At 39.7% G+C, this 14990-nt stretch overlaps 2 protein-coding genes across 13 annotated transcripts in view; both read left to right on the forward strand.

Moving 5' to 3' along the window:
• Window positions 1–4245, forward strand: part of LOC124112317 (fibropellin-1-like) — a 38375-nt gene extending 34130 nt beyond the window's left edge. For all 12 annotated transcript variants that reach the window (XM_048389292.1, XM_048389300.1, XM_048389302.1 and 9 more), the window contains 5 exons: window positions 311–409; window positions 774–872; window positions 1392–1463; window positions 3555–3665; window positions 4130–4245. In XM_048389292.1, the coding sequence (XP_048245249.1) occupies window positions 311–409; window positions 774–872; window positions 1392–1463; window positions 3555–3665; window positions 4130–4173 (425 nt within the window). In that variant the 3' untranslated portion in view covers window positions 4174–4245. The remainder of the gene's footprint in view (window positions 1–310; window positions 410–773; window positions 873–1391; window positions 1464–3554; window positions 3666–4129) is intronic.
• A 4156-nt stretch (window positions 4246–8401) lies between these two features.
• Window positions 8402–14990, forward strand: LOC124112325 (C-type lectin domain family 10 member A-like). The gene is made up of 4 exons (XM_046472387.2): window positions 8402–9110; window positions 12278–12359; window positions 12521–12694; window positions 14689–14990. The coding sequence occupies exons 1-4, from the start codon at window positions 8808–8810 to the stop codon at window positions 14907–14909; spliced, it is 780 nt and encodes a 259-aa protein (XP_046328343.2). The 5' UTR covers window positions 8402–8807; the 3' UTR covers window positions 14910–14990.

The raw sequence follows: 14990 nt of genomic DNA on the forward strand, positions 1-14990 counted from the left end.
TTTGAACCGCCGGAAAACGTCGTCGGTTCCAAAAAGATGTTGCGAAAAACTATAACCACAATATTGACGTAACATTTAGATATAAACCAACCTATCAAAATCAATCAATCAACATGACAACATATATGAAAACTATCCATAAAGTATTTACGTCTGTCAGCAGTCCACATAAAGAACTACCGCAATGTCTGACTAGATAAATTATGAAAACATGACAAAATTACAAGAATGTTTCTGAATTGTTCGAAAACTGCCAACAGAACAAACAACGTTCTAATTTATCATTTCGTTTCAATGTTGTTCGTTTCAGCACAATGTTCTAGAGGGTGTTTGAATGGTGGAACACAACAGTCAGCCACATGTTCTTGTTCCTGCAGGGACGGCTACACCGGAACCTACTGTGGAACACGTATGTACTGAATTGAGTTCAGTATCAACAGGGAATAAAAATATGTTTACTATTGGTTAAAATGATGTATAAGAATGGAAATATGACTTTTATCATTAATTTAAGTATAGCAAAGTTGACCCTCTACTCGTCTTCTGAAACCAAATTCAAATTCAAGTGAATAATCCTTCAACGTTTACATCTAAACGAAAACATTGTATGTTCCTGCAGGAACACATGCTATGTGTTTTATTTCATAGTTCCCCTTCAGAGCAAAATTTTCTAAGATATTCTAACACCAAACAGAAGTAGTATGTTGTTAAAGTTTATAAACGCCATTAAATCGTAAATCGACGACGATCTGATAATGGTTGTGTTTTGTCAGCGCCTAGTGGTTGTTCAAGGACCTGTCAAAATGGAGGCACTCTGGACACTGCTGCCTGCAAATGTACCTGTAGTGGCAACTATATCGGAAACTCGTGTGGTAAGATTAAACTTGAAAGTGAGTGAGTGAGTGAGTTGGGTTTTACGCCGCTTTCAACAGTATTCCAGTTATATCGCGGCGTGTCAGCTTAATGTGGGAGGAAAGCCTGAAGTGATGCAGGTCTCAGACGTTTACCACTTCGGTGAAACCCACGAGCACGGGTATGGTGCTGACAAACCTAGAAACATAATCGGGGCGAACCGGAATTCGAACCAACAAACATAGGTTTCTGGCGTCCCAAGGGACGCAACTCTGCACAGCGAATCGCGGCGCCTCAGACGACTGGGCCACCCGTGCCCCCTAAACCTGAAAGACATTTTAAGGGGAACAAACAGTGGTTTCAAAATAATTTTCTTCAGTTTGTATTGATGTATAAAAATCTTAGTTTAAACATTATGTTGAGATTATATTCTTACTGTTGTTTATCGTGAGTGAGTTTATCTAAGTAAATGGAAATGTTTACATTTGTTATATATCCTTCTGATATGATACTGATAATCATATATTCTTGTATTTCAGAAACCTGTGGAACTTCATGTCCTGCAGGTCAGGAACTGCGCGGAGCTAACTGTGTCTGTATCCCGACAGGAGGTATGATTATGATGATTAGACTATATGGCGTTACAGAGGATCCGAATCCTGTATATGTGTAGTCAACTTGTCAAGACCGACCTGTGCAGCTTGTTTATGGTGTTAAAAAAGAAAGTCCCACTTTTTCCATTTTAGACTGTGGTTCATGTATATGTTGTTGCTGTTGTTTAACACCGCTCTCACCAATATTCAAGCTACATGACGGCGGTCTGTAAATAATCGAGTCCAGACAATCCAGTGGTTGACATCATAAGCAACTATCCATGCAATTGGGATCATGTATATGTGTAATATTGAATGAAAATATACGGGCCTTTCTCTACACTCTTTAACAAGTTGCCAGGAAGAATTCGAATTTGTTTATTTATATACAAACACAACATTTGAAATATTTTAAGAAAAAGAGACTATCGCTTCGTTAAATGCTTCCAACATATTACCGTAAGTGTATGATGATTAAGAGGTGTTGAGGTGGAATGGGGTTTAAAGTCGCGTTCAATGAGTGAGTAAGTATGGTTTTACGACGCTTTTAGCAATATTACAGCAATCTCACGGCGGGGGACACCAGAAATGGGCTTCAAACATTGTACCCATGTCGGGAATCGAACCCGGGTCTTCGGCGTGACGAGCGAATGCTTTAACTACTAGGCTACCCTAGCGCCCCAAGTCGCGTTCAAGCTGTATCTGATATACTTGAACATTGAACTTAAGGGTACAGGTATATCGAAGGGGCACAGGTTGGCGAGCCGTCTAAGGCGCCGAAGAGTTGCGACCCTTTGGCACTCCAGAAACCTATGATCGTGGGTTCGAATCCCGGTTCGCCTCAATTATATTTCCAGTTTTGTCCACACCATATTCATTTTCATATTTCACTTTCCATAAGACTGCAGTCTTCCAGCAGCGTTGTTTGATCGGGGTGGCCACATTCAATGCCTTAGTGGTGTTTTCTAAAAGTTGTATGATAGGCATGTGGACGACATTTCCACATTTGACGCATCAGTGACAAAAAGAATATCTGACATGCCTACTTTGCCATTTACCCTATGCTCCCTGGTGGTATTCAGATGGACAAAGAATTACAACATTAAAGCCTTACTTAAGCTTTGAACATGTTTTATGGTAGACTTGTGACACTGCATCTTCCCGAGGCAAGAGAGTTAAATGACTTTAAAGGTCAAATTTCCTACCTTGCCGAACTAGGTTGGAATTCCCGGGCTCAATCATAGCGTCACCAGTGGTTATTACGAGTTATGTCCCTTCTGAGCCTCTCCTATGGTCCAATCAGAATCCACCTCTTGTAATACTTGCATTTGTTTCAAACAAAATGGTGGCGCCCCGTCAAGACGTTCTGATCGGCGTTCTGGTATATTGGGATAAAACGGGTCTTACATCGCAAAGTGCATCAAGTCACGCGAGCACCTTGATCAAAAACATGAAAGGATCTGGAAAATATCTGTTGACAACGAGTTGGCTGTGCACATGCTTTGGAAATCCTGCAATCGACCGAAATCCGACGACAGTTTACGAACCGGATTTCGATTTCGTTGCGCGATTTTGATAGGACTATGCATAGACTCGTTAGTCCAGCCAAAATGTAACATAATACCAGCCTAGTTCGGCAAGGGTGGAAACTGAACTTTTAAGTCGGTTAACTCCCTTGCCTCGGGAAGATGGTGACACTGCAGCTCACCTGCATTTGTAGTGAACAGTTTAAAATATCAACGAAGACATTACTGGCAGTATTGTTATTTTAATAATTTCAGCATAATTAATAAATGATGACTAAACATTAACAGTATGATGATTGGACAAAAATGTGATTGACGAAACTTTCCAAAGTTCATCTTCCCCAATCTGTCAATTTCAAAGGAGAAAACAAATACAGAGACAATAGGCCTTTGAGAGGAAAAGTTGAAATCTGTCCAAAACGACAATATACGTTGAGCCCCACTACTAACGACAATGACCATTGATCCTCACGGAGGCAAGTATTACGGCGTTCGAGACGACTGGGCCATCCGTGGACACTGTTCTACAACATACTTGATACTTTAGTCAGTCGATCAACGTTTACGTTTCGTTTTATTTCAGTGAAATGTGATGGAACCGACACTTGGCTCTGCACAATTCTGAAGGTGTCCGGCAATTGTGTGAAGTCACTCAATTTCATGCGCCAATGCCCTCAAAATTGTCGCACATGTGGTAAGGGATGCAGTTGTACATAAAACTATACAAATCGTCGGTCAATACTAAGATTGTTATGTACTGAAACACAATGTCGTTTATATGTCAGTAGAAGAAGTAACTGTTGTTTTATATCTTTGTGATTGTCAAAGACAGATTTATGTCATCATTTGACTGATTCCTGGTTTAAATGGTGTTGGTATACGTCACGTGACCTTCAGTAACCAAACAGGTGCCTTCAATTTACAACAGTTACTGTATTTCATTGGAGGACTGGATTTTATGGTTAAGGGCAATGCATTAATTTCAGGATGCATTCCAAACCTTGTGTCGACCCTCTCATCAATTTGGTGACGCATTATTTTCATTACTTACAGCATATTGTTCATACTTAACTATGATATATTAGCACGATCAATCGTAAAAGTCTACATTTATATCGACATGATGTGTGTTTCTACACATTTATATTTGTTCTGCAGAGATACAAGCCCCGGATCCTCTTACAAGCAGCGGTTATGAATAGAAGCAAGACTTAATGGTCAACAGACGCCTTTCTGAGAACCGGTTTATCAGAAATAAATTATTCAAACACACATTATTTCAGTTTTTATCCAACTGTAATATTGCCAGACGTCCCTCATGATGAGTTGCTTGTGTATCGTGATGGTGGACTGGTACATATTAAAAGTGAGTGTGGTTTAACGTTAAATACATTTATTGATGTTTCTATTCATGACACAGGTAAATGTTTTAGGAGTTGATAATTAATGTTATCAGCCTATATAGTTTTATCAATCGCTTTCACTGAAGGAGACTTCATTGTGATCCTCACCATTATCAGAATTAGGTGATTGAGTCAGTTGGGTTCAACGCCTCTTTTTAAACAGAACAGTTATATCACGATGTGCCAGCTTAATGTGGGAGGAAAGCCCTAAGCGATGCAGGTTTCAGATGTTTACCGCTTTTGTGAAACCCACGAGCTCGGCTTTGTTGCTAAAAAACCTAGAGACTTAATTGGAGCGAACCGGGATTCGAACCAACAAACATAGTTTCTGCTTGCCCAAGGGACGAATGAGAATTGAAATTAATGTTCTTGTTTTCTTGTTGTCCTTCATATATATTTTTCATGTATTTCCCGTCTATTTAACCAAGTATAAATGATCGAATTTTGGTTGAAATAAATAAAGTGTACTTATGACCCATAAAAGTCTCTACGCTTCACCCCGAAGAAGACACCGGGGGACACTGATCCATTCGTGTACGCTTCTTTAACACCCCAATGTTCTAGTTTAAGTCGGCGGCCTGTGAATAATCAAGTCTGGACCAGACAATCCAGTGATTGATGATGGGAGCTACGATGGACGCCGTCGGGGTACGCTGACACTTTCAGGTTGACTCCACAGACCAGCTTTCACCAGTTCTAACGCGGACATTGATTAATTTTTTGCTCTTGTTTGCTGACGATGTGGTGATGTTTGCTGACAGTGTTATAAATTTACAATTATGGTTTTCAAAAAACTGTCTCAACAAAATGGTACTAATGGTTTTTGGTTTTGGCTTGTTGTTTTTAGCCGCACGCAGCAATATTCCAGCTATATGACGGCTGTCTGTAAATGATGGAGTCTGGACCAGACAGTCCAGTGATTGACATCATGAACATCGATCCACGCAATTGGGACATGCAACCAAGTCAGCGAGCCTGACCACTCGATCCCGTTATACTAATGGTAAACAGGCCGATGTTGTGGCGTATATATATATATATATATATATATATATATATATATATATATATATATATATATATATATACCCAACAACAAAAGTTCCTGTGACACCAATATTTTAGTGTATTTTTCAAACAAGTAAAGTTTGGTTTTCAATATTGGAGTACATGTATGGAATCAAGTCACAAATACGTAACTGCTACAGGAAAGCATGCATTCAACGCAAAAGTTGACTTATGCAAGGCCCATGGGTATAAAAACATGTGCGTTAACGGGATTCCATATGCATTGTTTAGCATCGTGCTGACAACAACCACTCAGAAAACAACTAAATTACGAAATGCCACGCCTGTCCGAAAATGAGCGTCTGCGAGCCATTGGTATGCTTGAAGCAGGATCGAGTCAATGTGATGTTGCAAGACAGTTTAACGTCAACAGAAACACCATTTGGTGTTTATGGCAACGTTGGCAACAGGCCAAGCGTAACCAATAATCGACAAGACAACTGGATTCGAACAACACACCTGCGAAATCGATTCCAGCCAGCAACAGTCACTGCAAGAAGCATCCCTGGCCTTCGACGAATATCTTTACAAACCGTACGTCGCCGCCTCAGATGTACAGGGATTGTCGCCAGAAATCCCGCCAGACGTACCATTTTGACAGGAAACCACCACCAAGCACGTCTACAGTGGTGCAGACAGCGTCTACGCTGGACGGCCAGGCAGTGGGTCAAGTTCTATTCACTGACGAGTCTCAGCCATAGCGATGGACGGATTCGAGATTACCGACGTCGAGGTGAACGTTACGTCAATCATTGTGTCATGGAAGAAGATCGGTTAGGGGTCGGCAGCGTTACGGTATGGGGTGGATTACAGCAAGATAGAGGACCCGTTGGATAGTGGTAGAGGGAAATCTCAATGGACAGCGCTACCGCGACGAGATCTGAAACTGCCAACAAACTTCGTGACACTTTGGCAAACCATTCCTCATCATCAAACTATAATCTACAATGCAGGCTCTTCATGATATCATCTCTTTTTAGCAGAAACCGACTGTGAACAATACGACATAGTCGCGAAACGACCTCATCATTTCTTGACCTGACAACCCAAGTAAGTGTGACCGATTGGTGGTTTAAATTTATAAAGATTATTGATTCCTACCTGAGTGACCCACCTTTTTCGCATTAGATCCCGAGTATAACTTGTGATGATTGATTTGAAATTGCTGTACGGGATAAGGAGTGGAGATAACAGTTTGTCAAGAGCTGCTTTAGCTGGAGCATCCACTTTTGAGTTACGTGTTATGCCTACATGACTTGGTAACCAACAAAAGACGATGTAAAATTAGGAAGTAAAGGGATCATTGAAAAGTTCTAAAATGTCTAGTTATAGGATGATTTGAGGAGACTCTGTCTAGTGCCTGAAGGCAAGACAATGAATCGCAGAAGATGAAGAAGTTTTCACATTGATTTTGTTGTTTATACAGGTCAATGCTGTTAAGAAAGCTTTGACATTCGCAAAAAAGATTGAACTATTATCTGGCATTCTTAAAGGGACAGTTCTGGATCCAATGATCGTGACACTTGCAACTTTGCCACCATTCCTGGATTCGTCTGTAAAAATGGATCTATGAGAATAATGTTTTGTTCGTAATTGGTTGTATTCTTGATACACCGAAGGATTTGTTTCGAATTTCTTATCTGGGTGCGAGTAAGGTCTACCTCTGGCTTTACCATTTACAACGAACAATCGAAGAAGACAGAAGTCGGTAAGGTGTTAGAATATTTATATCTGTTTTAGCTGCAGTGATGTGTGGTTGAATTCTGATTCCAAGTTGTAAAACCAGGTTTAACAAATTTCAAAACAAGTTTTCATTCAAAGGATTGAAAACCCAATTGTATACTGGATTTGACTAATATAACTGCAATTTAGAAAAGTAGTTGCAATCATAGGTTGCTGGGGATCTATATTCTCACCCGATATCACTTGTTCCATGAAAATGATATGTAAATTGTTTGCCAACCTTATCGGTTATGTGAATAGATAATGAGATCCGTATTTACATAATCATCAGTGTTAGTTTCTGAACACATTCTGACGAAAATAAATATGGATGGTTTAAAAGAGAGAGATATATCCCAAAGGAGACGACAGATTATTCGCGAATGTAATGTATATAAACGATAAATACAGTGCCACACATATTAAGAAGTGAATTTTGCTTTTGATGAGACGAATTTTGAGAATATATGGAGCAGTTTCCGTTGTTCCTTCCATTGTTAAGGTCGGCCCGACGAATGCCCTTTCTATGAGTTGAAACATTCATTTCACATAACTAGGTCTCCATTATGAGTGAATATGATGTTACGCGCTTTAAGCAATATTCCAGCCCTTTCGTGGCTAAAATGTCAAGGATTATAGGATGATTTGAGGAGACTTGCCTGAAGGTAAGTATTCACATTGATTTTGTTGTTTATACAGGTCAGTGCTGTCAAGAAAGCTTTGTCTTCCGCTATAAAGATTGAACCATTATCTGGGATTCTTTAAGAGACAGTCTTGGATCCAATGATGGTGACACTTGCAATTTTGCCACCATTCTTGGACTCATCTGTAAAAATGGATCTATGAAATTATGTTTTGTTCGTAATTGGTTGTATTCTTGATATACCAAAGGATTTGTTTCGGATTTCTTTACCTGGGTGCGAGTAATGTCTACCTCTAGTTTTACCATCTGCCTTGGAGGAGAAGAGAGAAGTCGGTAAGGTGACGTAATATTTAAATCTATGTTAGTTGCAGTGATGTGTGGTTGAATTCTGATTCCACGTGGTTGAAACAGGTATGCCAAATTTCAAAACAGGTATTCATACAAAGGGTTGATTGATTTGAATGCAGTTTAGTGAAGTATTGTAGTAATAGTTAATGTGGCGTTGTTCGCGTTGACAGGTAAAATGTTTTGACATAATTGAGCTTGGAAATGTCTTTCTATGCACAGAAATATTGGCGACAAATTGACTGAATACCATTTGGATTTGCGTGAATGTTTGCAATCTCAGACAAGAACCATGTTCAATTAGGTCAAAACATTTTACATTTCCACACTACACACCACTATCCCAGTCAGAATCCAAAAGAGTTTATGACAAGAACAAAGTGATTATTCATTAGCAGACACATTTGAGAGAAAAATTGTGTTGATACAGCTCCTCAGCAACTAACGCCCACCAGTTAAACTACATACTCACGCATAGGCTGACATTCATTTGTTTTTGAGATATTGATCATGACATGTTAAAGTACATGTATGCATGCACTGATGTTCGATTCATATTGTTGCATATGACCCTTGAGATCTGACGTAATGTATAATCTGAAAGCGTGTTTTTGAAATACGGCTGTTGCAGGTAGTTTCTTGTCTGGAATTGACCATGTACGCTTTCGTCGCCTGGCTAGCAGTTTCCGGATGGGCAATTGTGTCCGGGAATCCTGACAGTTGCAATGTCAGAAGTTTGATAGAGAAAGGTTACAGATTGAAAAACGTCAGTTATAACTTTGCAGTTAAATCCAGTATCTTCAGTTGTGCTGCTTCCTGTGTGGCGACATCTATTTGTGCTTCATTTGACTTTGACGAAAGGAGAAACACGTGTTTCCTTAATTTCAATGATTCGTCATTGGCATCCCGTGCGCCTGATCCTGGATTTCTACACAGTGACATCAGTGACTGGCCGAAGGTACGGTATTGCTATGGCATTTTGGTTGTTTTCAGTAGGAGAATCTATGCACCTTTACTGTGTCCATTACTTCGCGAGCACCTGGTGTCATCATTAAGTTTCAGTGCTCATTCATTTTATTGTCATCGCTATTTTGCCTTTTACGTCAAATGGGACGCAGGTAATAGAGACTGGTTATTCTCTGACCAGTCTCTTCAGAGCGGTGGTGCTCTTCACAACAGCTTTTCCCTACAGCTTTTCCCAACGGCTTTTCCTAACGGCTTTTCCCAACAGCTTTTCCCAACAGTTTTGCACAACGGCTTTTCACAACGGCTTTTTCCAACAGCTTTTCACAACGGCTTTTCCTAACAGCTTTTTCCAACAGCTTTTCCCAACAGTTTTTCCCAACAGCTTTTTCCAACAGCTTTTCCCAACAGCTTTTCCCAACAGTTTTTCCGCACCAGCTTTTCCCTACAGCTTTTCCCAACAGCTTTTCACAACGGCTTTTCCTAACGGCTTTCTCTTTCATTTTATTGTCATCACTATTTTGCCTTTTACGTCAAATGGGACGCAGGTAATAGAGACTGGTTATTCTTTGACCAATCTCTTCAGAGCGGTGGTGCTCTTCACAACAGCTTTTCCCTACAGCTTTTCCCAACAGTTTTTTCCCCAACAGCTTTTCCCAACAGCTTTTCACAACGGCTTTTCCTAACGGCTTTTTCCAACAGCTTTTCCCAACAGCTTTTCACAACGGCTTTTCCTAACAGCTTTTTCCTACAGCTTTTCCCAACGGCTTTTCCCAACAGTTTGTCCCAACGGCTTTTCCTAACAGCTTTTTCCAACAGCTTTTCTCAACAGCTTTTCCCAACAGTTTTTCCCCAAAAGCTTTTCTCTACAGCTTTTCCCTACAGCTTTTCCCAACAGCTTTTCCCAACAGTTTTTCCGCACCAGCTTTTCCCTACAGCTTTTCCCAACAGCTTTTCACAACGGCTTTTCCTAACGGCTTTCTCTTTCATTTTATTGTCATCACTATTTTGCCTTTTACGTCAAATGGGACGCAGGTAATAGAGACTGGTTATTCTTTGACCAATCTCTTCAGAGCGGTGGTGCTCTTCACAACAGCTTTTCCCTACAGCTTTTCCCAACAGTTTTTTCCCCAACAGCTTTTCCCAACAGCTTTTCACAACGGCTTTTCCTAACGGCTTTTTCCAACAACTTTTCCCAACAGCTTTTCACAACGGCTTTTCCTAACAGCTTTTTCCTACAGCTTTTCCCAACGGCTTTTCCCAACAGTTTGTCCCAACGGCTTTTCCCAACAGCTTTTTCCAACAGCTTTTCTCAACAGCTTTTCCCAACAGTTTTTCCCCAAAAGCTTTTCTCTACAGCTTTTCCCTACAGCTTTTCCCAACAGCTTTTCACAACGGCTTTTCCTAACGGCTTTTTCAACAGCTTTTCCCAACAGTTTTTCACAACAGCTGAAAAAGTGAAATTGTATGGTAAAATGCTGTGAACATGATCTTTATCATAACATCTTTATGTTCTGTTTGGTTGTTGGTTAACGCAGCACTCAGCAATATTCCACATTTATGACGGTGGTCTGTAAAATATATCGAGTCTGGGCCAGACAATGAAATGATTGACATATTAAGCGTTGATCCATGCTTTTAGGATATGATGACATGCAATCAACTGAGTCATCGACCACAACCACCCATTTTATCAGGCCTCCATGGGCTGCTTGGGATCTATATCGACACCCAGTGCCAGCATGGGGTCGCCACGTGTTCTATGAAAATGATATATAAATTGTTTGGCCACCTTTTTTGATAATGTAATAGATCATGAGAGTAATAAACACATCCTGAAGAAAATAAATATTGATGTTTGTGAAGAAGGGTAAAGAAAATGTTGTGTTGGACAGACAATCCAAAGAGTGACATTTATTTCTATTCATCGAGAATCCGATGACATGGAATCAACTAAGTCACCGAGCCCTACCATTCGGTGCATTTGGTCGCCATTGGCAACAACCATAGCCTGCTGGGGACCTATATTCTCTCCCGGTATCACCAGGGCGTCATCACGTGTTCCTTGATAATGATGTGTAAATTGTTTGGCCATCTTTTTCGATAATGTTAATAGATCAATAGATCAGTATATACGTGATCAAATGTGTTAGTTTCTGAACACATCCGGAAGAAAATAAATATGGATGTTTAAAAAAAGAGGTATGTACAATATGTTTTGCTACTGCAGTGTATGTATGTACACGATTAGTACAATGCCTCATATATAAGGGGCGGTCGAAGACCCGGGTTCGATTCCCGACACGGGTACAATGTGTGAAGCCCATTTCTGGTGTCCCCCGCCGTGATATTGCAGGAATAATGCTAAAAGCCTCACCTCATATATAAAAAAGTGAATTATGTTTTTGATGCGACGAATTTTGACAATATGTGAATCAGTTCCCCTTGTTCCTTCCAGTGTTAATGTCGGCCCGACGAATGCCCTTTGTGTGAAGTGAAATATTCATTTCACGTAACGAGGTCTTCAGTGTTGCGTCGTATTTATTTGTGTCAATATTACTTCGTAATTTGAAGTTACTTTTAACCATAACGTGAGTGGGTGAGTGAATGTGTTGGTCGGTGGCTTGGTGATGGTGTGGTAGAGTGGGTGACTGGCTGAGTTGGTGAGTGAGTATAGTTTTTAGCATTTTAGCATTAGCTTTCAGCATTATTCTAGCAATATCATGGGGGAAACCCTGAAATTGGCTTTACATATTGTCGAACCCGGGCGTTTGGCGTGAACGCTCGAACCACATGGCTACCCTGCCACCCTTTATATCCGTAGTGTGTTATGTAATACAATATGTTTAACAAGTATTGTTTTGAGATGATACTTACACGTTTAAATAACAAACAATCGCTACCGGATTTTATTGGTATAATTTATTGGCATTTTGCTGTTGATAAATAAGGCATATGTTGAGTGATCCAGCAAAATATATGGCACCGTAATCCTTGCGCAGAACCACTTTTTATTTGCATTGTAGTGTGATATTAATAACTTGAAATAGGACATGACATTTATTCTAAACTATTACTCAGAATTGTATCTATAGGCCCTGTTGCAATCCTTTATCCCGGTGCAAAGATTGGACATCAAATATGCCTATTTACACTTCACAGACTATATCCGGATTATGCTCAAAGACATCTTGTGGATTGTCAGAACACTGTGCTACCTACAGAAACAACAGCACAGCGTGTCGTGAGTATGCCGTGGCGTTTGTTCCGTTAATCAATTTCAATATTTTGTCATATCATACACTTGAGGAAAATACATTTCAGATTCACGAAGCAACTGTCTTCTACAAACGAATTACTCTGATGGGACGTATGGATTTAGATTAAAACACTTTACCGTTTCAGACCCTCTCGCGGTTATTGATGTTGAGCACGACATCAGAACAAGCTATACTTTTCCACACATGCATAAGCAGTGGGCAGACGCTCAGCGCTACTGCCAAGAGAAGGGTGGCCATCTAGCCATAATCAAGAATGTCATTCAGAACAACTTCATTCAAGACATCATTGGTGCTCTTGGTAAGAAAACAAATATGTGTTATGTGAAACGAGATACACATTTTAGGCTTGAGCCAGGTGGTACGACCCGTTGGAATTCCGGGTCAGGCCAAATCAATCCCAGCTACCTACCCTGTGCATCGTTGATCATTATATCCATCAGTGAACTGATTACTTTTTTTGTCAACAAAGGACATTAAAATAACCGGAAGCATACTAAAATAACAAGATTGTTTTAACATAACACTGATTTGTATTTAAAATAGTGTAAAAGCAACATGTTCAGGACGATGAACAACGACATAATGTAAACATCGGGCTATTGATCCTCAGGACCCGTCCTTTTAGTCGCTGGCGAGTGTATACAGAAAGACATTTAAATTATTCCACAATTAAACATTTGGCAGGCGTAAAAATACTTTGGAGGATGTTACGATATCCCTTGGGGTCATAGGCAGACCAGGATGCAATTATGAAACGTCATCTTGGTTCTTCTGCTGCAAATTATTCCACAGCATTCAAAAGATTACTTTTACATGGTTTTAATTTTTTTTTTTAAATAAAATTGGTTTTAAACTTGTAAAACTTAAAAACAATGTTTTGGTATAATACATAAATTTTGGGGCACAAATGGGAATTTCAAACATGGTAGGGGTCAGGTGGTTGCACATTCATTTCTTACCCCAGTCTTTATTGAACCAACTTATCTTTTACACAAATTTTCTCAGACACAGAATACTCTTTACAAAATGTAAATAATATAGTATATGATATAGTGATAAACATGGGTAATATACAAATGTGATAAAGCATAATCAAATTTAACAAAAGTTCTTTCAATTTCAATTACATAAAACTCGCTGAACTTTCTTCTGTCCCTCAGTTTAATCAAATGGAAAGTATTGAATGTGTTCAAGGCTGTAATCAATGGAGCTATTGTCTGTGATTCAATTTTGGACCCAGTACTAATATTCTGTACTGAACCTTTAATTAGGCGTTGTCTTAGAGAATGCCCACCCGCCTCGACATACAATCTATGAACCGGAGATTTCTAAGGCCGCCGCGGTAAGACAGGAACGGCATAATGAAATATTATAAAAAGTCGATGAAATGATCGATAGTTCTTCGATTCAAGCAGAACCCACATAATGAGTTTGTTGGTTTCTAAGTACCAAGCTATTCTTTCGCTTGATATACGATAAACTTTTCATAATACACACACAACGAGCTCGTGATATCGACCTGTAATCAGAAGTATCGGTGTCATCCCTTCCACAGTTAAGACAACATTAAGCCTTGACTATGGGAAATTTACAGACGTTCAAATATTGTTAAATATTTTTTTTGATGTTTCTAGTCATGATACGGGTAAATGCTTGAGGAGTTGATAATGAATATTATCAGCCTTTGTAGCATTATCATGAGCTTGCACTGAAGAAACATCCTCCCTTCCATCAGTACTCTAGTTAGAACACTGCGTGACAGCTTGAATGTAGGAGAAAAGCTCGAAGTCTCACAGGTCTCAGACGGTTACCACTAACAAACCTAGAAACATTTGAGGAGAACCGGATTCGAACCCACATTCGTAGGTTTCTGGTATTCCAAAGGGACGTATCAGAAATCAAAATAATGTTCTTGTTTACTACTTGTCCTTAACATTTTTAATTTCACAATGTGTCAATTTAAAGCCCAACATGGTGCTTTTCATGGACGTTTAGCACTTGTGTGAAATGCTCGAGCATTGTGAATGTGTCGACAAACCGTGAATCACAAACAATTTATATCTGGATTTAAACCCAAACCATTTCCACAACGATACACTGAATATAATTATGACTGTATGAAGTGATCGAGAAGCTTGATACATTCAGCTCCTAGAAATACATGCATACCTAAATGGTTATTCAAATTATTGATTTTTAAACACAAATGAGTATTTTCAAATAAACAATTCTGTACATGTAGTTAGTTGTGCGAATAAATGATGACAATGAAGAATGCACTTTTAATTTCAGGTCATCACCTCAACCACTACCTTGGTGGTTTCTACAACAACACTGGAGACTGGTATGAGTGGGTCGATGGAACAGAGGTTCTCAACATAAGCTTGTGGGCTCCGGGAGAACCGGATTATCATGAAGGACGCTGTATGCTTTTGAGATATGGCCCTCAGTGGAAAGACAGATTATGCACTGAGGAACGTTTGTTCATATGCCAGTTTAATTCGTTTACTTAATCCGCTTGTGGTCATATAACACACACACACACACACACACACACACACACACACACACACACACACACACACACACACACA

The sequence above is a fragment of the Haliotis rufescens genome, unplaced genomic scaffold, assembly GCF_023055435.1.
Source record: "Haliotis rufescens isolate VD_foot unplaced genomic scaffold, xgHalRufe1.0.p SCAF_8, whole genome shotgun sequence".
NCBI lineage: Eukaryota > Metazoa > Mollusca > Gastropoda > Lepetellida > Haliotidae > Haliotis > Haliotis rufescens.

Excerpts from the sequence above, each read along its gene's own strand:
- LOC124112325 (XM_046472387.2), top strand. The coding sequence starts at position 8,808 with ATGTACGCTTTCGTCGCCTGGCTAGCAGTTTCCGGATGGGCAATTGTG. Across the intron at positions 9,111-12,277 it reads ACATCAGTGACTGGCCGAAG|ACTATATCCGGATTATGCTC; the intron begins GTACGGTATTGC and ends TACACTTCACAG. Across the intron at positions 12,695-14,688 it reads AGACATCATTGGTGCTCTTG|GTCATCACCTCAACCACTAC; the intron begins GTAAGAAAACAA and ends TTTTAATTTCAG.